The sequence below is a fragment of the Tetrahymena thermophila genome (genome assembly GCF_000189635.1).
Source record: "Tetrahymena thermophila SB210 genomic scaffold scf_8253964, whole genome shotgun sequence".
Taxonomy (NCBI): domain Eukaryota; phylum Ciliophora; class Oligohymenophorea; order Hymenostomatida; family Tetrahymenidae; genus Tetrahymena; species Tetrahymena thermophila.
In genome coordinates, this window is record NW_002475986.1 from 69254 (window position 1) to 93456 (window position 24203).

At 21.5% G+C, this 24203-nt stretch overlaps 7 protein-coding genes across 7 annotated transcripts; 3 read left to right on the forward strand and 4 right to left on the reverse strand. All coding sequences in view use genetic code 6, as the record gives it.

Moving 5' to 3' along the window:
- Positions 1-247: 247 nt before the first annotated feature.
- On the forward strand, positions 248-1442 carry TTHERM_01107420 (proliferating cell nuclear antigen; the record flags this gene model as incomplete). Its single annotated transcript, XM_001030257.3, has 3 exons — positions 248-569; positions 785-937; positions 1132-1442. 3 exons carry the CDS (start codon positions 248-250, stop codon positions 1440-1442), a joined length of 786 nt encoding a protein of 261 aa, XP_001030257.1.
- A 708-nt stretch (positions 1443-2150) lies between these two features.
- Positions 2151-6899, reverse strand: TTHERM_01107430 (transmembrane protein, putative; the record flags this gene model as incomplete). Its single annotated transcript, XM_001030258.3, has 4 exons — positions 2151-3767; positions 3857-5775; positions 5868-6522; positions 6576-6899. The coding sequence occupies 4 exons, from the start codon at positions 6897-6899 to the stop codon at positions 2151-2153; spliced, it is 4515 nt and encodes a 1504-aa protein (XP_001030258.2).
- Positions 6900-7558: 659 nt separating this feature from the next.
- Positions 7559-7841, forward strand: TTHERM_001107438 (hypothetical protein; the record flags this gene model as incomplete). The annotated part of the gene is made up of 2 exons (XM_012800765.1): positions 7559-7729; positions 7785-7841. The coding sequence occupies 2 exons, from the start codon at positions 7559-7561 to the stop codon at positions 7839-7841; spliced, it is 228 nt and encodes a 75-aa protein (XP_012656219.1).
- Positions 7842-8780: 939 nt separating this feature from the next.
- Positions 8781-10474, reverse strand: TTHERM_001107439 (hypothetical protein; the record flags this gene model as incomplete). Its single annotated transcript, XM_012800766.1, has 12 exons — positions 8781-8880; positions 8938-9030; positions 9084-9176; positions 9226-9318; positions 9388-9477; positions 9530-9622; positions 9680-9772; positions 9825-9911; positions 9958-10050; positions 10096-10188; positions 10240-10329; positions 10386-10474. 12 exons carry the CDS (start codon positions 10472-10474, stop codon positions 8781-8783), a joined length of 1107 nt encoding a protein of 368 aa, XP_012656220.1.
- Positions 10475-11422: 948 nt separating this feature from the next.
- TTHERM_01107440 (cyclic nucleotide-binding domain protein) lies at positions 11423-14249 on the reverse strand (the record flags this gene model as incomplete). Its single annotated transcript, XM_001030259.2, has 7 exons — positions 11423-12790; positions 12852-12953; positions 13021-13131; positions 13189-13610; positions 13665-13733; positions 13817-13940; positions 14007-14249. 7 exons carry the CDS (start codon positions 14247-14249, stop codon positions 11423-11425), a joined length of 2439 nt encoding a protein of 812 aa, XP_001030259.2.
- Positions 14250-15287: 1038 nt separating this feature from the next.
- TTHERM_01107450 (cyclic nucleotide-binding domain protein) lies at positions 15288-19174 on the reverse strand (the record flags this gene model as incomplete). The annotated part of the gene is made up of 6 exons (XM_001030260.3): positions 19088-19174; positions 18902-19025; positions 18729-18797; positions 18211-18677; positions 17807-17917; positions 15288-17636 (listed from the first exon to the last, which is right to left on the reverse strand). Exons 1-6 carry the CDS (start codon positions 19121-19123, stop codon positions 15288-15290), a joined length of 3156 nt encoding a protein of 1051 aa, XP_001030260.3. The 5' UTR covers positions 19124-19174.
- Positions 19175-20029: 855 nt separating this feature from the next.
- On the forward strand, positions 20030-21411 carry TTHERM_01107460 (tRNA pseudouridine synthase A; the record flags this gene model as incomplete). Its single annotated transcript, XM_001030261.2, has 5 exons — positions 20030-20143; positions 20251-20367; positions 20418-20551; positions 20713-20952; positions 21081-21411. 5 exons carry the CDS (start codon positions 20030-20032, stop codon positions 21409-21411), a joined length of 936 nt encoding a protein of 311 aa, XP_001030261.2.
- Positions 21412-24203: the final 2792 nt, after the last annotated feature.

Here is a 24203-nt window from a genome sequence, read left to right on the forward strand (position 1 = left end):
CTTTGAATTTTAAAAAGGGGGCGGGTGGAGGATAGCGAGAAGCTAATTTAAATTAGCGCGGAAAGCAAATAATGAATTATTAATTTGAAACACATAAAGTGGAATTAATTAAATCTTTAAATTGAAAACTAAATATCAAGACAAATAAATAAATATAAAATTTAAATAAAATTCACTAAGATTTATCTCTTAAAAAAAAACAAGCAAACAGACTATTTAATACTCAGTCATAAAACAATTACAAGAAATGTTTGAAGCTAAATTACAATAAGGTGTTATTTTCAAAAAAATCGTCGATGCTATCAAGGATTTAGTTAAATCAGTTAATATCGATGCTAGCACTAGTGGTCTTTCCATGCAAGCTATGGATTCAGCTCACGTTGCTTTGGTTTCCCTCAAGTTAAATGAAAATGGTTTCAAGGATTATAGATGTGACAGACCAATCACTCTTGGTCTTTCTATTGAAAACCTTTCCAAGATCCTCAAGTGTGCTGGAAATGATGACACTATTACCTTATAAACTGATGAAGAAGAACCTTCTTCCCTTAAATTCTTCTTTGAAAATTAATGTAATTTATTAGGACAAAAATAATTATTTTATTCTAAACTTTGTACATGTTTTCTTTTGGAATAAATTAAACTGAACATATTTAGAATACTCTACTTTTACAATACTCTACTTTTATAATATTATATAATATATCCTTATTCATTCTATTAATCATTTGATACAATTTTTTCAATGCTAATCAAAATTAAAATTATTTTTTTTATTATTTTGTAGAGGCCTCTAAGATCTCCGAATTTAGTTTGAACTTAATGTCATTAGATAGTGAATCTTTGGGTATCCCCGACACCGATTATTCTTCTGTTATTCAAATGTCCTCAGCTGAATTCTCTAGAATCTGCAAGGAACTTAGTTCTATTTCTGAAACAGGTAAACAATAATAGATGTTAAATTCAAAGAAGTAGATCATACTTAATCTAGATAATAATGTTTAAACTTAAAAATTAAGAAGTAGCTCTTAAAAATTTTGAAAATTAGTTAAGTTAAGTATGGTTGACCTTCACTAAATGCATTAGATTATTATTAGATATATAAATTAATATTGTTTTTAAAAAATAAAATAGTTGAAATTGAAACTAGCAAAGAATCTGTTAAGTTTAGCGTTTAAGGAGATATTGGTGCTGGTTCAATCACTGTCAAGAATAACTAAAGTGATAAAGATGTTGACCGTGTTGATTTACAAATTGATTAACCCGTTAAGTTAACCTTCGCTCTTAGATATTTGAATATGTTCAATAAGGCTGTCTCTCTTAGCAGTACTGTTAGTTTAAATATGTCTGAAGAAAATCCTCTTATGGTTGAATATAAAATCGATGATCTTGGTTCTCTTAGATTCTATCTTGCTCCTAAGATTTCTGATGAAGAAAGTAGTTGAGTTTGAAAACATAAATATTCACATAATTACTATAAATATTAAAGGAATATTAACTTAAATAAGAATTTAGTATATAAAAATAAATTAAAATTTAAATAAAATATAATAATCATAGGTCAGTCTTTACGTAATAATGAATAAGTTAACATCTTTATTATGAAAAAACTAATTTAACCTGCTTCTTACTGCGTGCTTTAGAAAGGATAGTAAATTATTTTATACTTAAGCGTATTCTGTCTATAAGCATAAATAAGTGTAATGAATTTAGTATTTATATTGTTTAAGTGCGTTTAATTGTAATTTTGTTCATATTATCAATCAGACGAGCCTAAATTAGCTTCAAAAAATTCTATTTAATTATTTGTTGTTGCTTTTCTTCAAGCTAAATGATGTTTAGAATATTTAACTTTCTATATTTAGTAAATTAATTAATTAAAATATGTGATTTTTAGATTATTTTGAATTTATTAAATTTTCGCGGAGAAACTTAAACAAAAAAAAAAAGTAATTTATCTCCACAAATTATGATGAAATAAAATTAATTAACTTTTGACCAACAATTTTTGCAATTATCTAATAAAAAAATTCTTAAGTAATTAAAATATTTTATTTTACTAAAACGTTAAAACATGCATTTTTAACAAAAATTAACAAATAAAATTTAATTAATTATTAAAATATAATTTTTAAAAGATATTGCTGTGATTTTCATTAAGATTAACCAAATTGCTTTTTAAAATAAGAAAAAATATAAGAATTATCAACTATATGATCAATATTTAGTACAGACAGTATTATCTTTGTCTAAACAATTTGTTAATTTGAATACTAAATAAAATATCTCCAACCAAATAAAAAGGCACTTAATAAAATAGTCAATGAGTATCCTAAAAGGAGATTCTATACTAAATGAAAAAGATCGAATAGCTAATTATATTAAACCATCAAATAGCTACTTATAATATCTATAAATTATAGATCAATATCATCCATCCTATCAAAATATGGTAATGGATTTATTTAATCCCATTGCTAGATGTGAGGAATGGCTTATTATGCTTTATCTGTAGATGCTGCTGTTATTAGATCGTATAACACATTTAATGTTTACTTAGCAGCTAGAATCATACCTTTGGTAAGTAATCCACCAAAAACATCATCACAAAATTAAAATTCGTCAGGTACATCAGCTATATCTTTACTAAATAGAGAGGTTTTTTAAAAATCTCTCATAAATTCACATAAATTACTTTCAAGAGGAGTTAATAATATTTATTTTTACTAATCATTATGATACCTATTTATTTTTTCAAAATTTTTAGGTATTTAATTAAGATCTTAAAGTATCTATTCATTTTAAGCTAACAAATTATTTTTATAATAGTTATCAAGTAAACTATTGAATTAATCTTAATCCTCAATTCCAGTAGTTACTCTGGTGACAGCAATTGCATACGTAAAGCATATTTAGCTTTTTACTTTCTAAAGAGTAAGGAATTCTTCAAAGAATATTTTAAACTAATCTAAATAAGGATGTAAAACGCTGTAATTAATAGTAGGATAAATTGATATTAGAATAAGAGTAACAAAACATAAACCAAATATTCCAGAATTAAATTTTTTGAGAGTTGTTGTATTGGAGATTACTTTGTTTTTCCATTTAATATGGCTACTCTTGAATATATTTTCTTTAAAAACGCCGTTGTTTGAACTTAATCTTCCAGATGATAAGTTCCCTCCACTACTATGAGATTTATAAAACCTAGAATTTACAATTTTATTCATATAGTTTACCATACTTTATAATTTTTCTTTTGGAAAAGTGACAAATAATCTCAAAATTTCTTCCCTGTTGCATTAAACTTTGTAATAAATTGGCAATATCATAAAAATATTAATAGCAGATACAACTTCAATCAATATAAATGTCCATACTAAAATATTTTAAATGCTATCATTGCTTGATTAAGCTTCAGACAATGTTATATCTCTTATCGTCTAATAAACATCCTGATACTGCAAGTAATTATTAAAAATATATCCTCTTATCTGCAAGCTATCAATAGTAATATACTAAACTAAATAAGAATAAAAATTGCATATAGCGTAGATAATATTTTGTTCTTAAGTATTGCTTACACTTCCATCAGCATCAGTTAATTTTATGTTAATTTTATTATTATTTACATATTAAACAAATTAAAATTTATTAGGTAATACAGTCAAGTTTTAAACTTTGTCTCTGAAATCATGAGTAGATTAAATATATGAATCTATAAAATGCTATTTAAATTCTCCATCAAAATCATGGTTATACGCACCGTACTAATTTTTTTTAATATAATAATTTTTAAGTCATTTTAATTTTAAGTTAACATTAATTTTAAATGAAAATCTTAAAAGAAAAAAATTACATTATTTGATCTTATAGCTTCATAGTTTACTAAAACAAAAGACGAGGTATACATTAAATCAGTACCTGTTGTAATTTACTGTAGGTTTTGTATCATAGTATCTAGATTTTATTGTAGAGTAAAATACACAAATAGTGTTATAAATGAAAGAAGAATTAATGCTACATAACCAAAGTAATTAATACTTTTGATTAGGATGTTTTACTTTTTATTTGTAATTATATATGCAATCCTTCTCTTTGTTGAGGATAACTCAGTTCTTGTTTTAGAGCTATTAGATTAATCAACTAGAGCTTCAGCATTAATGTTTTCATATCCTTGATTTATATTGAAGTTGTTTGTGATGGAACTTGCCTTTTAAGAAGCTTCTCTCTCGCTCTAAAGTTTCTCAGTTAACTCTCTTTCATCTTGTTAGTCTTCATCTTCTTCATTTAAATGGTTATTATCTACATTTTATTTAACAAATTGCTTATTTTTTCCTTAAGAAGAGTGATCAACATAGCTACTTTTTGAGTTTATTTTAGAGTTTAAAGAAGATTTCAGCACTTACTAGTTAATTTCAATATTTTAGCTTGAATTATTTCCTTGTAAATTAATTTAAGAATTGAATGTTGTTGATCTGCTAGTCAAATCATTTTTCTTCAAAACTTGATCATTTTTTGAAAAATTTGAAGGCACATCTTTTTATTAATTCAAGTTGATGTTTCTGTCTTAATGACTAAAATCTTTTATCTAGCTTTGGTTATGTGAATCTTCATGCTATTTCATTAAATTTATTGATGAAATATCCATCATACTTTTATTATGCTCTATTGTAACTTCTTCATATTTTACTTATCTTTGAGCGTCTTTGTTATCATCAAATTAATTTATAAAAGAGTTATTTCCATTTTATGAAGCTCCTCCAAGTGATATATCAAGTTAGTTTTATTTTTAAACTTTAGCTTATTGTTATATTTAAATTTTAAATTCTCTATTTGTTTCGCTTTGCTAAAGCAGTTCTCTATTAGTGATATTATTCTTCCTATTTGTTGTTTCTAATTATAAGTACTATTAATCGTATTGATCGTTATAATATTCATTTTCTTAATTTTCTTCCTGGTCTTCATGCTACTTAATGTCGTCTAATTCATGGTTAACTCTATTATTTTCTCTTTTGAAAGAGTAGTTAGGATCAAAATTATTATGTATATAGCTTGATTTATGATTAACGTGGCTTTCTTGTTGATCTTCTTCTATTATGTACATTTCCTTACTTGCTGTATTATTAAAATTTTTACTATTTTTAAATTCATTATCTAAATAAATTTGATTATTTTAATCTTCTGTTTTGAGACTATCATTATAGGTATCAACAATTAGATTGCCTAAATTAATTTCACTTTTAATTAGACTTCCTTAAGGATTCATAAACTGAGAAGAAATTTTTTACATATTTAGACCTTCTGGAATATCTAAAAGGCTTTGTTATTATTTTATATTATCTATAATTCTTCTCAGTTCATTTAAATTCACCTCTAATTTATGGCTATTGTTATATAAACTAAGCTAATTTGCTAAAATAATGATAGACTCATTTTTATCTGCTTATCTTTTTATATATCTAATTGAAGATATTTCTATGTAGTGAATTTCTTTGTAAAATTGCTAAATTTTAAATTTTATCTCAACAAAACCAAAATTATCGCCAATCAAAGCTAATACTAATTTATTGAATGATTCAGAATCATAATATTAGTCTTTTAGCTTATTCTTAGTCAAATAATTAAATTAGTGTTAATTTTTTGGATGAAAAAGTAAAGTTGTCTGTTCTTTATTCCAAATATTTTCAAGTGTCTCTTCTTTTTAATTAAATTCTTTGAATGCTGTGATTAAAGGGATCATTTTTTCTAAACAGAGATTCTTTAAATTACTTTTAGCTTTAATTTAAATTAATATATTAAAATTTTTTAATTTATATTAAATTGAAAATTTGAATGAAATTTCTTAGATTTAAAACAAAAATATTTACATGTTTGTGATTGTTCAAATAATGGCATAAAAATGGAGTTAAGACCTTTAGAGATATTTGAAATTTACCAGCTTTTTTATTTTTAAACTCTCTAAAATAAGATGTATTGATTGGTTGAGCTAACCTTACAGAGAAAAGCTACTACACAAAAATCGTCAGGCTTAACATATAACTGCATTTGAGTTTTTAAAGGAATAATCTATCCTAGCTTATCTTATCCTAAAAATAGATATTTCTTTTCATTTTGCACATCACGTAGATTTTCATTTTGAATATAATTTAACAGGATAGAGTCATGATGTTCTGCTATACAAGAAGGCATTAGAATATTAACATTACATCCTACTAATTCCTTTTAAGGAATCATAAACATATATTAAACGCTTTTAGTGCATTCCTTAATTTAGCCTAATTTATTTAAGAGACTCATATTAATTACACAACTGTTTCTTGTTGAAAATAAATCAATTGAAAGCTCCTATTTAACAGAGGATGAGTGTGCATATGAATTTAAAAGATGTCTTTTGGAAATGATATTTTTTTTTCTCATTTCCTTTCTTCTCAAATCAAAAACAGACATAAATAACGAAGCAACTTCATTTAGTCTTTTGCTAAGTGAATTGATGGCCATTAGCCTAAATATCTCATATTCAACCTTTAAATTAGAAAAATTATAATAATTGTTAAAAATTAAGTTAAATATTTTACATTTTTCATTTATTGATAAAGATTATATCCCTTATCAAACAGCTATTAAATATCTATTGAGCTTTGGCATAGAAATTCGAAGAAATCTCTTTTTAGTGCATAGCATTTACGAGAAGTCTGATTTAGCAATTATATTCTGGAGTCGAACTGAATTGCACTTTAATACTCATCCTTCTTAGATTTTTTTTTACCATATATTATGTTAGCTGATATTTCATCAATTTAATTGATTAGACTAATATTTCTTATTGAAAGCTTGCTTTAAGTTTAGAGAATTTTTTTAATTTCTATCTGAGTTTTAATTGGTGATTACATAGCTTACATTAAAAAGTATATGTACGAAAGCCTGAAATAAAACAAATCTTATAACTTTCTTTTTGAAAGTTTCAAGCGAAATATTTCTTCAATTATATTAAAAATGAAATTTCTTCTCACTATCTCTACATCATATTTATCTTTTTATTATAGCTACTGAGTAAATTTGATACAATAGCAGCGATTAAAATCACACTTTTGTACATGTGATTAGATTATGGCTTCCATGATCACACCATTTTCACTATTAAAGTAGGATAACTCGTTTTCTTTACAAATATTACAGATTACTCTTATCCAAATATTAATTTTTTAAATACTATCATTCAAATTAATTAATTATTTGGCATTTCTAAAAATAATTTAATTGTAAAGAAACTATGAGAATGTCCAAACTATAGGGATAATTACAAATAAACTAGAAAATGAGTTTTCTATTATGTTATCACTCAATTTTTATATTAGACAGAATACACAAGCTGTTGTTGTAAGAAACACTAATTATGCATTTAATAGTCCGTTTTTAAAGGATATAAACCCACCATTTCTGTAAATATCTCCTAATTCTGCTAACTGAGCAAAAAATATTAAAATAGAATTTATAACAAAACTATTTTTTACATATACAATCAAGCTGCAAACAGAAATAATAGGTATTTGAATATAGAATGAAAAAGGATCATATTTGTAGAGATAGTCTTAATTATTAAACTGTAAGCTATTATCATGATAACAAATAATCAAGACTATCACAATAACTTAAATTAAAGAGCATATTGATAAAACTACCATTACACCACTATATTAGGTTAAGAAGTATGAACTTAATGACAATGATGGTATTAAAATAGTATAATAAAATATCTTCATATAAAATGATATAATTTTGAAAAGCTATTAGCTTTAATTGCCTGCTAGTATAAAAATGCAGAACCATAGCAATACTAATGAATTTATAGACAAAAACATGATAGAAACTGTAACTTTTAGAACATCGCTATTATCTAAAGCAAATTAAAATCGAAATCCTTCAAAAAATTGTATCAAGTAATCAATCATTTATATTTCTACTGAACTGTTAATTGAATCTTTAGTATCATTAAAAAAATCTGAAGAGAAAATTAAAGAAACTAGCTAGATAAATCTTATTAACTAAAGATAGTAAGATATTGCTAGTCCTCTTTTATACTATTCCTAAATATTTAAATAATTTTGAATATAAAAATCCTAAAATTTACTTCTAACTTTTTTCATATTTTTAATAAACTAGTTCTAAAGTATTCTTTTTTTGTACTTAATCTTAAAAATTATGAAAAAACAAAGAATAAGTAATTAAGGATAAAAATTGAATTTTTTTGAGTAAAAATATGCCAGAAAATTTGATTTTCTTAATAGATTTTGTAGTAACTTATGAGTTAATTTTTTTATTAAAAGAAAAGACTTTTTGAGTAATATAAAATTGATATTTAATATATATTATCCATTAATTTATATTAGACTATTAATAAATAATATCAATAAGCTATTTTAATAGCTAAAATATGCTTTACAAATTTTTTTTTAACAATTAAAAAGCTATTTTTTTAATTTTTTATTTATTTAATCAAAACATTTGTTTTTTAATTTTTTTTGGCTTTATAAAAAAGTTTAAATATTATTTCAATTACCGTTGTAATTACTTAAGACATAAGTTATTTATTATATATTTCATTATTTTTTTCTATTTTAAGTTTTTATTATAAATATATTAAATTGAAATGGTTATTTATCAAATATAAAACAATAACAACAATTTATTTTACATTTTTCAAAATTAAATATATTACTTTAACTTTTATCAAAAGTATTTAATACAAAAGTTGATGATAACTAACAAATTTAATTCTAAATTCACCAAACTAAACTAATTTTTTTGCTAACTATTTATTTTATATGATTTAATTGTACTTAGAAATTAATTTTTTACTTACTTAAAATGCTATTCCCAGTACTATTGAAATAAATAAAATTTTAATAATAATTATATTCACTTATTATATAATTTTACCAATATAGCAAGCATTCTAAATATAAAAGATTTTTACAATCAATTAAATTTTTAAAGAATAGTTAAATACTATTATATCCTATATTATTAAATCTAATAAAATAAAATAAATAATTCAGATTTACTCATAAAAAAATTTTAATTACCTTCCAAAAATAATAGATAACTTAATAAGCTATTATTAAGAAAGAATTCCTATTGACAAATACTTAACTCCTTCATCTGAAATTTAATTGCCCCTTTGAAAGAAATGAATTATTTAATGAAAATATTACTTAAGAATTTTACAAATCTATACAAATTCTGAGTTCTTAAATCTATTTGAACTATAATAAAGTATTTGATATTTACAAGCAACCATTGCTTTTTATGCTATTCCAACTTTTCAAATTTAAATTATTTTAATAATAAAAACTTTCTAGCCCAAAATATTTTTAAAAATTATTATACGGTCCTGTTTCAATAGCAAAATGAGTAAGCTTTTATAATGCACCTATTCCTTCTTTTAAAGCTAATAAGCCTTCCGTAGTTAATTCATCTCTATTTTATAAAAAGAAATTTAAAAAATAAAATAATTTAATTTAATATTTACTTGCCAAATATAATTTCAAATTTAAGTAAATTTAAACATGATTTCAAGCCTTCTGAGAAATGAATTAATCCATTTTAAGTTGTTAAATTACCTCTTTTTTTAATAAAACCCAAATAAATATATGTTTTAAAGTCAAATTAATTTGCATACTCTTCTAATATCAAACCGAAGTCATTTAATGAAGTAAGATTTCTTAAAATCAAACTCAAAGTAATAAATAATTCATCTTTAACTTAATTTTAACTAATTTTTAAAAATTTAAATATTAGTTAGTTAATAAATTATAAAATTTTACTTTCCTATGAGCAGTTTAAATGATTGAAGGTTTAAACAATTTTAAATCGGGTTTAATAAGTGAATAATTCCATTTTAAATATTATTTCTAACAAATAAAATAAATTATTTTTTAATATTTTGGGAAAATTTACTATTCAATAACTAAATTAAGTCTAATTAGAAATTAACAATCCCCTATAGTTTAACCTAATATCTAAGTAACAGAGTTATTTATCTTATTATTCCTTTTAAAACTGATTTATTTTTAAAATATTTTGAAATAATTTTACTTTCCAATCACCAAACTAAGCTATTAAATTTCTTTGAAATGACTTAGACCTTGTTATATACCAATAGCTCCTTCTAAACCAAAATTATAATCTCTATTTAAATTTATTGATTAACATTTAAAAAGTATAATAAAAATTTATTACTTTTTAATGTTAATATTTATTTCTTTTACATCTTGATATCCCTGTACTTCTTCTAAACTGCCATAAGATTAGTTTAAGTCATATTTCATCCTATAAATTATGTTGTTTATCAATTTAAAATAAAAAATACTTTAGGATAAAATTACTTATAAATTTAATTATAGAGGATATAAAATTTCCATTAGAGGATTTTCTTTTAAATATCTTCAGAGTGTGCTATCTAATTTTGTCCCATTCTATTTTAAGTTTAAAAAAATAAAAATATAATTTTAATTAAATTATTTTAAATAAAAAAACTTACTTTTAAATATATAATGACCTTTTTTTAAAGATACCTTTTTATTTTCTAGTTAAGATTTAATTTATATTTAGCTGAAGATAAAAATTGAAAAGATATATATAATAACAAATTAAAAATATAAAAATATTTAATCTATATAAATGCTAAAAATTTAAAGATATACTCTAAAGCCCTTTTCAATTATTGATAATTATTTTAAGGTTCATATTTTTAAAATTTGAGAATTTCTTAAATTTGCCTCATAATCAATTTTCAAAACCAATCATAATTTATTATATTCTAATAATTTAGCATAATTTAATAGAAAAATTTAATTGATTTATTTTTATTTTATTAAATTAAATATTAAATACCTTAAAGCCTCATTCCCTTTGCCATCGTTTTAGATCTATGAATCAAAGAAAAATAAAATTTTTTCAAAAAAATGGGTATTAATATATTTATGTGCTAATTTAGGAGAATCTACAGTGAGTATATACATAATAAATCTATTAATTTTCTCTTAATAAAATATTTAATTAAAAACATTTGCTTTACAATTTTTTAAAAATTAGATTTTATCAAATAAACTAAAATAAAATCTAAAGAATATATAAAAATTGATAGATTTTATGATAAAAAAAATTAAAACAAATACTTGCTAATAAAGAAAAATAAAAGCGAAATATGTACTTTAAAATAAAGTGATTGAGTAACAAGTATAAATAATAAATATTTTTTATTTTCAAAAATAAATAATTAAAATACATAATTAAACTTTTAAGTATAGATAATGAGAAATTAATTTTATTTTTTATATACAATAACATTATTATTTAAAAATTGGTTGAGTGAAATATTTAAAGAGAGTAATTTTTTAAATAGTTTATTGTTTTTAGATTTTCAATTTTTATTAATTTAATATTATTATTATTATTGCAAATTCATCATCTTTATTTAATCTTCTAGCATCTTTTTTTTTTTAATTTGCTAAATTACTTTGTGGTATGGATTAGTAAAATTGTTATAATACGATTATTAGATTTATAATATATTTTTGGAAAATGAGGCCTAGCTGTTTATTTTTCTTAATTATTTTGTACTTTATATTTCATAATTTGAAGAGTTAATTTCGCTTTCTTAAGTAAATTATGAAGTGGTAAGTAGATTTTCACATTTTTTCAATCTTATATTTTCTTTTCTACAGAATTAAATTTCAGATTTATTTGGAGTTAGCACAGTTGGAGAAGTATTATGTAAAGAACTTTTTAATAGTGGCGATGAAGTTTGTGTCTATGTGCTAGATATAAACATTCTATCTTAATTTAAAATAGCAGTTGTTGGTTTTATTTTTATTTTAGGATGTTAAACAGTGCGAGCAGAGTTTGAATTTACATATGAATAGTTAGCAAAATGAAAGTAAGGTTCACTTTTTGTTTCTTACTAAATAGGCTATCTCAATATATTTTCAGGAGTAGAAAATCTGTATTTTGAAGTAGAAGTTTTATTGTTTTTTGAAGATGATGATCCCTTACCTAAAGTTTAAGTGGACAAAGTTTATGAACTGGATAAGTTTTCATGAGAAGTGCATTATACTAGACGAGTAAATGTTTTTTATTCTTACTAATTCTACAATTACTCTTAAGCCTGTCTTTTTATGAGTATTCTTTGATATTATTATTTTTGTTAATCAGTAAGTCTAATATCATTATTATGCCTTTACTTTAAATTCATCTATTTGTATATTTCATCATCAACTTATTCTATATTTTCTATCAAATTTTTGGGGACTGTATTATGAAGTCTTTCAAATTAGAGTGAATTAAATTTTTTGATTAAATTCAATTTTAGGTGATCTTGGAATCCTTTTACTAAAATATCTTTTTAAATTTTCCTTTTTAGATTACACTTAGGAGAAACATTCTAGTCAATTTAGCAATTTTTTTGCTGTTAATTTTCTTAATTTTCTAAAGAATTTTACTCTTCTTCTTAGTTAAGCTAAATTTGATCTGTCTATGATCTATAATATGAATATTCATCCTCAAACGTTTACTTATTTTCATTCAAAAGATTATTTTTATTTGAGCGAAACATATTTGGACTTTAATTCATAAGTTTGTTATATTGTTATTTATCAAACTAAGCTGCTATGCTAGTTACTCTAGCATTTCGAACGACATTTTTCATCAATAATCTTTTTTCTATTAGCTATCTACTTTTATTTTCAGTCATAATTAAGCGCTAAAAGTCTTTCTATTTTATCATCAAAACCTTTTAATTAAGTATGGGTAAATTAATTATCCTTTTATCAAAAAATTAAGTAGCTTTTTACTTCTCCTCTAAGAGATAGACAAGTTACTGTAAAAGTTCGCTTATCGTTTTATCCTATAATATCTTCTTCACCAAACAGCTCATTTTTTTACATTATAGTCAGCTAAGATTATAAATTATAATTGTATATTATTAATAAACCATAATAATTTTAGACAATAAGTTATTACTTAGATATTCTTCATATTATTTTGGCTGTCAGAAACTATAAAATTTTTCTTGAGATCGTTTAATTTGCTGCCCTCAAAATCTTTTTCGAATACTCTAAAGTGTTTTGATTGCTTTATTGTATAAAAACCTTTATTATAACTGTAAGATATGTTTAATAAAATTTTTACCATAAATTCACCTTCTAAGATAATGTAAACAGAGTCTATTTCCTGATTTTCTTCAAAAACTTTTTCATTTTTATGAAATTCCTGCTTAAAAGAGTTGTAGTATATTTATTTTAACTACTATTCAGTCCAATTAGAAAAATATGGAATATTTTCTAGCTTAATTAAGTTATTCTATAGCTTTTATTATTCTAAAGATTTCAAAACAACATTGAATTTAGATTTTTCAATTGAAGCAAGATGAACATTGCTAAGACATATTATACTAGCACTTCTTAGTTTATTGCTAATCAAAGCCATTTCTCCAAAACCTTATCCTGAGCTTAACTCTTTTACTTTGTATAAAGCAGAGTCGTCTTTATTTTTACGAATGAATACTCCTACTATTCCCGATAAAATGAGGTAAAATTTATCACCTTTTTCATCTAAATAGCAAAAAAATTAAGATTTTTATTTTTGAAAACTAAAATCAAAGATACCTATATTAAAAACAGCTGTATTTGCATTAAAGAATTCATATCTCATGTATTTCAAACATTATATTTTAACTATTTGTAAATAAAAGTAGGTGTAAATATGTTGAAAGCTACTGCTACTAAAACTAAACATTATAAAAAGTGAGTATAGATACCTTCTTATTCTTATTGAGGAAGGTAGTTAGATAATTGAGGAAAATAGCTGTCATCTTTTATTAAGTTTTATATCATTTTGTTTGTTCTTTGCTCAGGATCTACTTGAAGTAGCTTGATGATGTACTATTTTATCAAATAATATTTATTTAAAATGTCTATATTTGAACTGTTATGTATGTAAAATCACACTTGTAGCTGTTTTGAATCAGGCGATAGGGATTTCATTTTAGTATAATCTAAAATCTAAATGGATTTGTCTTATTTAAGTTAATATTTAGCTAAATGTTTGATGCTATTAAAATTTAGTAATTCAGTAATTTAAATTAATAAATTTTTAGGATAATGAACTTAATTAGTTTAATATTGTTTTGAAAAATCCACCAATTTAATTTGTATATAATTTCTTACCTACTAAGTAATTAAAACTTGCATTTTTACTAAGCACATTAATTGGCTATTAAAATTCTTTCTAAATTTTGTCATCCATGTAATTTTTTATGATTTTAATAATAGCCTTTCATTTATCTTGAATTACTCTTTCTTTTTGAAAGGATAATTTAAAATAAACTAAATCCTCCACTAAATAATTTTTACAAAGACCATATTTATACTTTTAAAGATACAGTATTAAAGATATTTAATTTATTAATTTTTGTATCAGTGAATGTGATTAAGATTAATCGCTTATTTATTTTAGTAATATCTTCAGTAGACAAATGTAAACAAGAAAAGGAAAAAAATTTACTAATTTTTAGCAAAATAAATTTGGTTTTGAGATAGAAAAATTTAAGGGTAAAACTGAAATAGTATTATTAGTTAATTTATTACTAAAATAAATGACCTTAATTAAATTTAAAAAGTAATTATGAGATATTTACTCTTAATTAACCCTCTTTAAAATTAAATTTACTTAAGTTATAAATAAATAATTTTAATAACTTACTAAAAGAATTTTGATTACTTTTCTTTAAAATTTGGTTTTAAGATAATTTTTTGAAATTAAATCTTTAAATTTTATAAAACAAAATTCAAAAATCATTACTTTCTCATTAAGAATTATTAATAAAAAAGAATAAAAAGAAAAGTTGATTTTTACATAATTTACTGATAAATCGAATATCCTTAACTCAACTTTAAAAAAGTAATAATGATAACGTTACCCTTTATTAATCCTCTTAAAATTAAATTTTTTTAAAGTAATAAATCAATCAGTAATTTTTTTATGTGTTAATAAAATAATTGATAAATTGACTTTAAAGTTAGGTTTTTAGATAACCTTTTTTCAAATCTTTAAATTATATAAAATAAAATACCAATTTGAATAATTAAGATCAGTGATTTGGAATAAAAAATTATTTTAAATAAAAATAAAAAGAAAAAATATAATAAAATAAATCATAATTGTGAAGTATTTTAAAACAAACTTGATTTGTATGTAACAAAATTTAATATATTTTTAATAATTTAAAATCAATTTTTATTTTATTATAAATTTTATACTATTTTATTTTGTAGAGAGTTTTGAGGTAATTTTTACACTTTATTCTGATCAATTTATTTTATCAAAGAAGAAAATTGAGTTCCTATGCTAATATGATGTTTTAGTTAATTAAATAATGAATTCTAGACATCATCTTTGTCTGCTTAAATGAGTTTAGTAACTGAAGGATTACTTTTTAAATAGCTTTTCTATAATATACTATTGTTGAATAAATTTTATTTATGTACTTCATCAAATTTAGTTATTTATGAATTATTGTGAAGATTTTCAAGTGTCCTTTATGATTTTTCTTATTGCTTCATTATCATTTTTTCTATTAGATCTCCTATTCTTTGTCCTGCTTATATATGTTACTTATAGTACAAATTACTTTATTCAGAGCTAGGTTTATTTTAGTTCCATCCTTTCTACTTAATGTTTCTTTTAGGGGACACAACAGATCCATTTGTGTTATTATTTTATGCTATTTGATTGGTTGTGTTTTGTTATTTTTGATTTTTAGCATATTATAGGTTTTGTACCTATCTGTCTAATGAAGAATTTTATCTGATGTTTTTGCTCAACTGATTTTCTGTATTAGCTTAGAAAACTTAGTTAAAATAAAGAGAAGATTACTTTATTCTACCTACAGACTAAGTAATTCTCTATCTATCTGTTATTGTATTAGTTTATTAAGATTAATTAAAATGTATTTAGTTTTTATGATTTGGCGTTATTAACTTATACTAAGATATTTCTTCTGAAACTAAGGACTTTATTTTGTTTGCTATCGGAGTATTTATGTTTTTTTCTTAATGATTTTATTCTGAATTAATTATAATTTTAGGAAGAATTATTGAAACATTTTTACTGTTAATGTGTTACTTATTTTCTTCTATTAATATTTTACTTTCATCTTTAGATAATCTATTATCATCGCTATAAGCATTAAGGTGAGATAACGAGTTTTATGATACTATCTTTTATTTCAAATTTTCAAATATTTTAATTTTTTAATTTTATTGTTGCTATTTTTTATTAGTCGAAACATTAGACATAGAAGAAAATTTATTTGGCACTGTCAATTCGCTATTATGGCTCATTAATTAATTTGCCTTCTTTTTATTCTCCGAGTTAAAATTTGTTTCCTTTTAAGGAGAGTTAAATATATATTTTTTAAACTAGGGAGATGAAGGAGATAAGCATGATTAGCGGCCACTTGAATCTTTGTTAGAGGAATAAGAGCTATCGTTTGGATTTTTGCTTTCAACTATTGCTTAAGTGATAGCAGGGAATGAGTTTGCAGAGGTTTTTTAATCACAATCTTAATTTTATACAATTAACTAACTATTTTACTAAATTATATCTGGTAAATCTATCAAAGAATAAGAATTTATATCATTTGATGGATTGGTATTTTAGTGCTTACTACTTTGATCTTAGCCGTTAAAATGATTATTTTAACTTTTATTCCTTTTTAATGATAATTTAAAATTATTGAATTTCTCCTCATCAAAAACAGCTGAAAATTTCTTTATATATACTAATGAAGCTTAATTAGAATTAGGTTAAGAAGTGAAATTTTTTTTATTCGATCTAACATAGTCTTTTTCTAGCGTATCGATTTAACTTTTTTGGGGTGATAAGGTCTCAGTATTTTGGTTGAGATTTGAAAATAATCTCAAAATATTTTTATTTTCTCCATTACCTTATTATTGTTTTATTTACTTTAGTAAAGGGCTAAATTACTCTGTATTGGCAGCTAAACTCTACCTTTTATACTCAAAAATAGGTATTATAGGAGGATTTTATTCAGTTTAATTATTTGTGAATAAATTCATAAATGATGTCATAGATCTTCTAGCATACGGCTATTTTAAAGGACTTGTAATATAATCTGGACTTCCAACTTCTGTGGGGGAAGGAGATTCTTTAGGATGTGAGTCCTTATCAATTTAAAAATTTGATGCATGCCCTTAATTGTTGACAAATTTTTTTATTGCATCTTAACTGAAATTTTCGTTCTTGAAAATCTCTTAATTTTATTCCTTCTGCTTCTTTAAACCGTTTTGATCATTGTATAAAAAATTCTAAAAACTATAAATAGAGTTTCTAATATTCTAAATTTTCTCCATCATTCTATTGTTTTTATTTTATAACCTCTGTTTAAGATATTATTTAGCTCCTTCTTCTTTTAAAATTCTTATGAAAAAATCTCTTTTTTTAATCATAATACACTCTCCTGTAGCACTTTCACAAATAGCACTAAAAGTTCTTTTATGATTTTAATTCATAATATCTTCTTCACCAAATAATTCATGAGGTACATAACTGGCAATCTTTTTTGAGTGGATAAGTAATTAGAATAAAATAATAATTATCGACAATATAATTTAGTAATATTAAAAAAATATAGATTTTAAATAAATTCAATAAAAAACAATTAAAATTGATAACATAAAATGTACATTGTTAATTCATGTTTTTAATTAAATAATATTAAAAATACCCTTAAGTTCATTTTAGCTTTTTTTGAGGCTAGTCTCATATTTTTGATCGGATTAGTATTATCGCTTTCCCAAAAATCTAGCCTCTTTTCCTTATCAAAGGTTTTCTCTAACTTTTTATAAAAAGATATTATTTGAAATACAGAAATAATTTTTTTTTTTAATTTTGTAAATACTAAATAATAAAGCTCTAAATATTTATAAATATTTAAGAAAATAAGTTTTTTTGACTTTTAAGTAATTGACTTATTTAATATCACAAAATATTTATTTCCACGAAAATATTATTATTCAGTAAAAACAAACGAGAAAAATTAATTTACTTTCTACTAAAAATATTGAATAAAATTTGATTGACTTGAAATATTTTTAAAATGTGTTAAAAGAAAAGTTATTCTATATTTACATCAAACTAACCATCTGTGATTATATAAACTGCTACTGGTTCTTACCCCTCTTGAAATACGATATCTCCTTTTTTATATTTAACTCTAAAGGCATTTAAGTATAGTAACTTTACAAGATTAAAATTCCATCCATTGAAAAATGGCAACTTTGCAAAGAAGCCCATTTCTTTAAGTAGCTTTTACTCTTCTTTTTCTTTAAGAATTATCCCAAATTCCTTTTTATCAAGGACAGCAAGATATGTATTTTCATGAGCAATAATACTTGCTAAACGAGGCTTATTATTTAACAAAGCTAATTCACCAAAAGCCTCTCCTTAATTTAATACTTTAACGCATGTTAAAGAATCATCATCTTCTTATTTTTTATCAGGAGAGTCTTGATTTTAGATATTTACTTATTTTGGAAGTCTAATATAAACACCCACTTTTCCCTTGAGGATCAAATAAAATTTGGTTCCAATAGTATCTATAAAATGTATTTATTGTTGATAATATATTGTTATTAATTATAAGTTACCAATCAGAAAAATAGTTTCATCTTTTTTTGCATACTCATACTTCATATATTTACAGCATTTATAATGAACTAGTTATTTAATGATATAGTAATTTTATAAGCTGCTTGTGAAATATTTTTTTAATTATATATTTTATGTTAAAACATCTTTGATTTAAAACAATTATAATTACCATCTTTATCGCCTTAACTAATGTATTGCTTGAAAAATGGTATATCCTTGGTCTACTATTAAAGTTTTTCAATCTCAATTGCATTTCTCTCTTCAAAAGATTTTTTGAGTGTATGTATTATATCCTAGTTGATTTTCAGTAAATTTAATGATAAACTAGAAGATTAGTAAAAATAGTATCTTTTACATTCAATTCTATATTTTAATCGTGCTTTTCTTCCATTTAATAATTTTAAAATAGCTTTCTAAATTGGTTTATAAATAGAAGTTTTGATATTAATTAATTTTTCAATTTGATATAAACTCTTTATATGGATAAAAAAGCTGTAATATTACTGCTTTTAATTAATATCAGCGATTTGCGAAAAAAAGCCTAGTAAATGAATGGATATATTATTTTAATATTTTACTTTGATAATAATCGCTTATTGTATCTTTGTAATTTTATTAATCTCGTATCAAAACATTTAAAACCATTAATATGTATTATTGGTATCTTAAATATTAATAACATCAGCTGAATGATAATCATCAAATGAATTTATTTCAGTATTTTTTTTATTAAATATTTTTTTAATAAAAAAGAAATCTATAATTAGAAAAAATTAGTAATTACAATTTAAGAGATAAAAAAAATTAACGAAAGAAAATTTCATTTTCTTTATGTTTAGATGAATTAAAGAAAATAAAATTTTATTTAATGATAGATTTTATTTAAATTAAAAAATAATAAAAATATTTTTTACTCAAATTATAAAATTTTTAATTTAATCAAATGAATTTGTTTTATATAATTTTATTATTTTAAAAACATAGTATTAATTTATTTTAAAATATATTGGTAATTTTTTAATATAATTAATTTAAATAATATTAACTATTTTATTGTAAATTTCAACTATTGATTAACTTGATTTTTATATCAAAAAAATATTTGTAATTATTTAAATAGGATAAAAAAAATAGTTTTTAATGATGGCTTGATAAAATTATATTGATACTAACATTTTAACTAAAGATTGGTTGACTATTTTTAGAAAATAGATTAATAAGAAACCTTAATTAATTTCTTGAAATTTCTTAAAATTTACTAACATATCTTAAACTACTTATTGTGCTACTTATGTCGATGAAGAAAATAAAATATTTAGCATTTTTTTCTTACTTAGGGAGAAACTATCATGGATTTTAATATCAAATACTAGAAGGATAACGATTTAAAACTATTTAAGATTCTATCTAAGTAAAATTTTAATCAAAAATGATCTATGTGTTCCTTCACTCAAACATTTTGATATTGATATTCAAAGAAGATAGAAAGAATCAATTAATATAAATATAAAAAACTAGTAATCTTTGAATAATTTTGCCAAGCAAGAAGTATTTATAAAATCTTCCAGTAGAACTGATGTTGGAGTAAATGCAAGAAAGCATCCAGTTTAATTTGTCCTTCAAAGAGACTCTAAAGTAAAACATGCATAATTTATTATTATGACTTATAAAATAAAAAAAAATAGAAAAAAATTTGGGATCTACTGACTGTTTAGAGAGGTGTTAACTTTTATCTAAGAGATGCTGGTGACTAAATTGCGATAAACGAAGTTTACTAGGTCCCCATGGAATTTGATGTCAGGAATGATTGCTTACAAAAGTATTTAGCAATGTTTTTGTTTATTCTTAACATAAATTATATTAATCATCTTAGTTTTAATAAACAAAATATTCTTAAATAATCATTAATTATAACGAAAAAACACACTGTTTTAATTTAATTATTATTTCAACAAAGACTAAGATTTTTATATTAAAAAGAGAATATGTATTCTACATCGACAGCTAAGTAGGCTATAATTGGGAAAATCCTTTACTTTTTTATAAGTAATCCTGGTGCATTCCTGATTAAATAGATATTGATAGACTAAAATAAGCTTTTCAAAAATACTTAGGAAGACATAATTTTTATTTGTTTACTAGTCCAGAGCCTTTCTAAACATAATTTGATTTGTTTGAAAAAGAACTTAATTCTTTTGAAATTACACATTATCCTAATGAGTAATCAATATTTTAAATAATTTATTTATTCATTATTTTAGCTTAAAGAAAAACAATTTAAGAAAATCATCAAAATTATAAATTTTAATAAATTTAGAGTAAAATAATTTAATTTAAAAATATTAAAGACATTTTCCGAAGATTTAATCAATAAGAATCAGTGTAAAAGGTAAAGGATTTTTAAAGTACCAAGTAAGATACATGGTAGGAATAGCAGTCCTTTATGCATAAAAAAAAATAGATGAAAACTACTTGAACTATCTACTAAATCCTACAGGATTTATTCCTTAAGATGAAAGAAGAAATTTGATTAGACTGAAAGCCAAACCAGAAGGACTATTTTTGTATGACGTCCAATATGATTAAAAGTTTTTGCATAGTCAAATTTAAGATGATCTGATTGTCAACGTTCCTGAAAAATAAATTCAAGATATTGATTTATTATAATAAAAAACTTGATATTTTTTTTAATTAATTATATGTTTTGTTTGTTTTTTTATTGTATTAGGGTTATTAATAATTTTATTTATAAAATTTTATTTTTTTTTGATATTTATGTTTGTTAATTCTTTTTAAATATTTGTATTTCATTTAATTTATTTTCATTTGTTTATTTTAAATCTTCTTCTTCTCTTTCATTTTGATATAATATGCATCTCAATCTCATTTATTTTTCTTTTATTAGATTATAGATTCCTAAAAAATTCAATATTTTATATGGAGAAAAGAATAAATTGCTATCAAAAAATAAAAATAAAAAGTCCTATTATAAAATCTAGCTTTGGTTTAAAAATAAAATTGGGAAAAAAGTTGATTGGTTGGCTGTTTTTTATTTGATGTTTTGATTATACAGTTTATTTATATTTTTATTATAGCTTTAAATAACTTTCATCTATTAATATCATACTTGATTTCTAATTTAACATTAGATAAGTAGTTATGAATATGTAAAAAACTTTGCTCATCTGTAGAATAATACTTCCACACACTAAAGCTATTAAATAGCTACACATTCTTAAAAGATTATTCTACGAGTTAAATATTTTGCAATTTAACCAATTTAAAAACTAAGTCATTAAAAAATTATGTTATTTATTGCTATCTTTATTATTATGTTGTTTTTTTATTAATTTATTTATTATTAAAATTAAGATGATATTAATTATTTATTTAATTCATAAATTTTAACTATCTATTTTCTTTTCAGAATCCGTTAAAGTTTTTTGCAAATCAAACAATTTATTTTCTTAATTAAACACAAATATTTTTTCTTAATAAAATAAATCAAACAATTTTTAATCTTTTTCATTTGTTTTCACATTTAATACATAAACTATCATTTTTAATATAACCATCAAATACTAATAAAATAAAATAATTAAAAATTAATTAAATTTTAAAAAATATAAATAAACAAATTAAACAAAGTTATAAAAAATTTTTTAATAAAATAAATTTTTTTTTCATTTTTATAATTTATCATTTTATCATTTGAAAAACTATCAAATAAAGAATTTTTTGAAAAGTTAGCATTTAAATAATTTAGATGAATTAATGTACATCTTTTAATAATACAAAATAGAAGTTTCAATAAAAAAATAGATATTATTAAAGCTATTATATATTTTTAGCTTCGTTTTTTAAAGAAACTTGCGAAAAAGAAATGTTAAAATATTACTTTAATTATTTATAATAGATTATTTAAAAAAATGATATTAATGAAGTACTCATGCATTTCCTAACTAGAAACTTTTGGTAAAGCAAACTTTAATATTTGCTTTTAGTTAATGAATTATTTTATAAAATTTTTGAAAATAACAAAGATTTAATTCATTTTAAATAGAATTTACCAAATAATATTAAAATCATAATAAAAGACTTTTTTATTTTATAGATTTGTATGTTAATATTATAAATTTATATGTTATATTGAGTTTATTATTGAAAATTTATAGTTATTAGTTTTATATAATATTATTGAGTTTCATTTTAATTATGAGCTGATAAATTAGATAGAACATAATTTTTAACAGAATAATTTTAGAAATTTTTGAACTACTATTTGTAGAATATTGTTTTTTATTTAAAACATGTTTAATTCTACTTTAAAAACTATGGATACAAAAGGAATTTTATTTTTAATATGCATAAATATAAAGTTTGGAAAAAGTGCTTTACTTTTAAATAATTTAATTGATTTTTTCTTTTCATTACCTCAAAGCTAATTTTATTAAACTAAAAATTAAGAAAAAGTGAATCTTTTTTAAAAATTTGAAAAATATAAATTGTCTATTAAATTATTTATTTTTTTGAAGATTATATCTATTGTATTTAGTATTATTTAATTTTATTTCTTATTTGCAATATTGTTTTTGTTTATTTTCTTTTTATTTATTATTTATTCATTTTTTTAATGTATTTATATTTTTTATTTATTTTTTAATTTTATTTATATATTAATTTATTAATTTGTATTTTATTTTATTTATTTAAAATTTGTTTTCTTTTTTTTATGGATATCTTGTCTTCTCAATTTATCTAATTATTTTTAAAAAATACTTTTTATATAATTAATGTATCAATTAAGCAAGAGAGATTATAGCTGATTTTGGTTTTATATTTATTCTGTTTGTTTTTTTTTTTTGATATTCCGCAGCTTTTAAAATAGCTGATGTTGATTATATTTCTTACATTTAGGTCAGATTAAAGTTTAGATACTTAAAAAATTTGATAAAGGATTTTTGATACGATGTAATATCAATAAAGACATCATAAAGGTTGCTTGAGTAATTCCTTTTTGTTTTATTTTATTACATAATTTCCATTTTAAAAACTTATTTATTTGTGTTAACTTTAATCTTTTCAAAATTTAAGAAAGATAATTTTCTCTTTACTTTTTTTTTTTCTTTTGAATTTTTTTTCAAAATAATTATTTATAATCAAAGTTTCATGAAACAAAAAAATTTTGATTAAATTTGTGTTTTAATTATGATTGTTATTTTAATCAGATAAATCATCCAGAAAAACTTTATAATTAATTAGATGTTATTTTTTCCTTTTTGAAAAAATTACCCGGATAATAAATAAATAAATTGATCTTAATCTGAAATAAAATAAGAAACTCTATTAGTTGTTTTAGAATTCGATTAATAATATTATTAAAGTAAGAATATAATTCAATAGAAGGGGAGGGAAAAAAAAAATTAAAACTGATCGATAATATAAATTGTTCAACCACTAATAAATTTTGA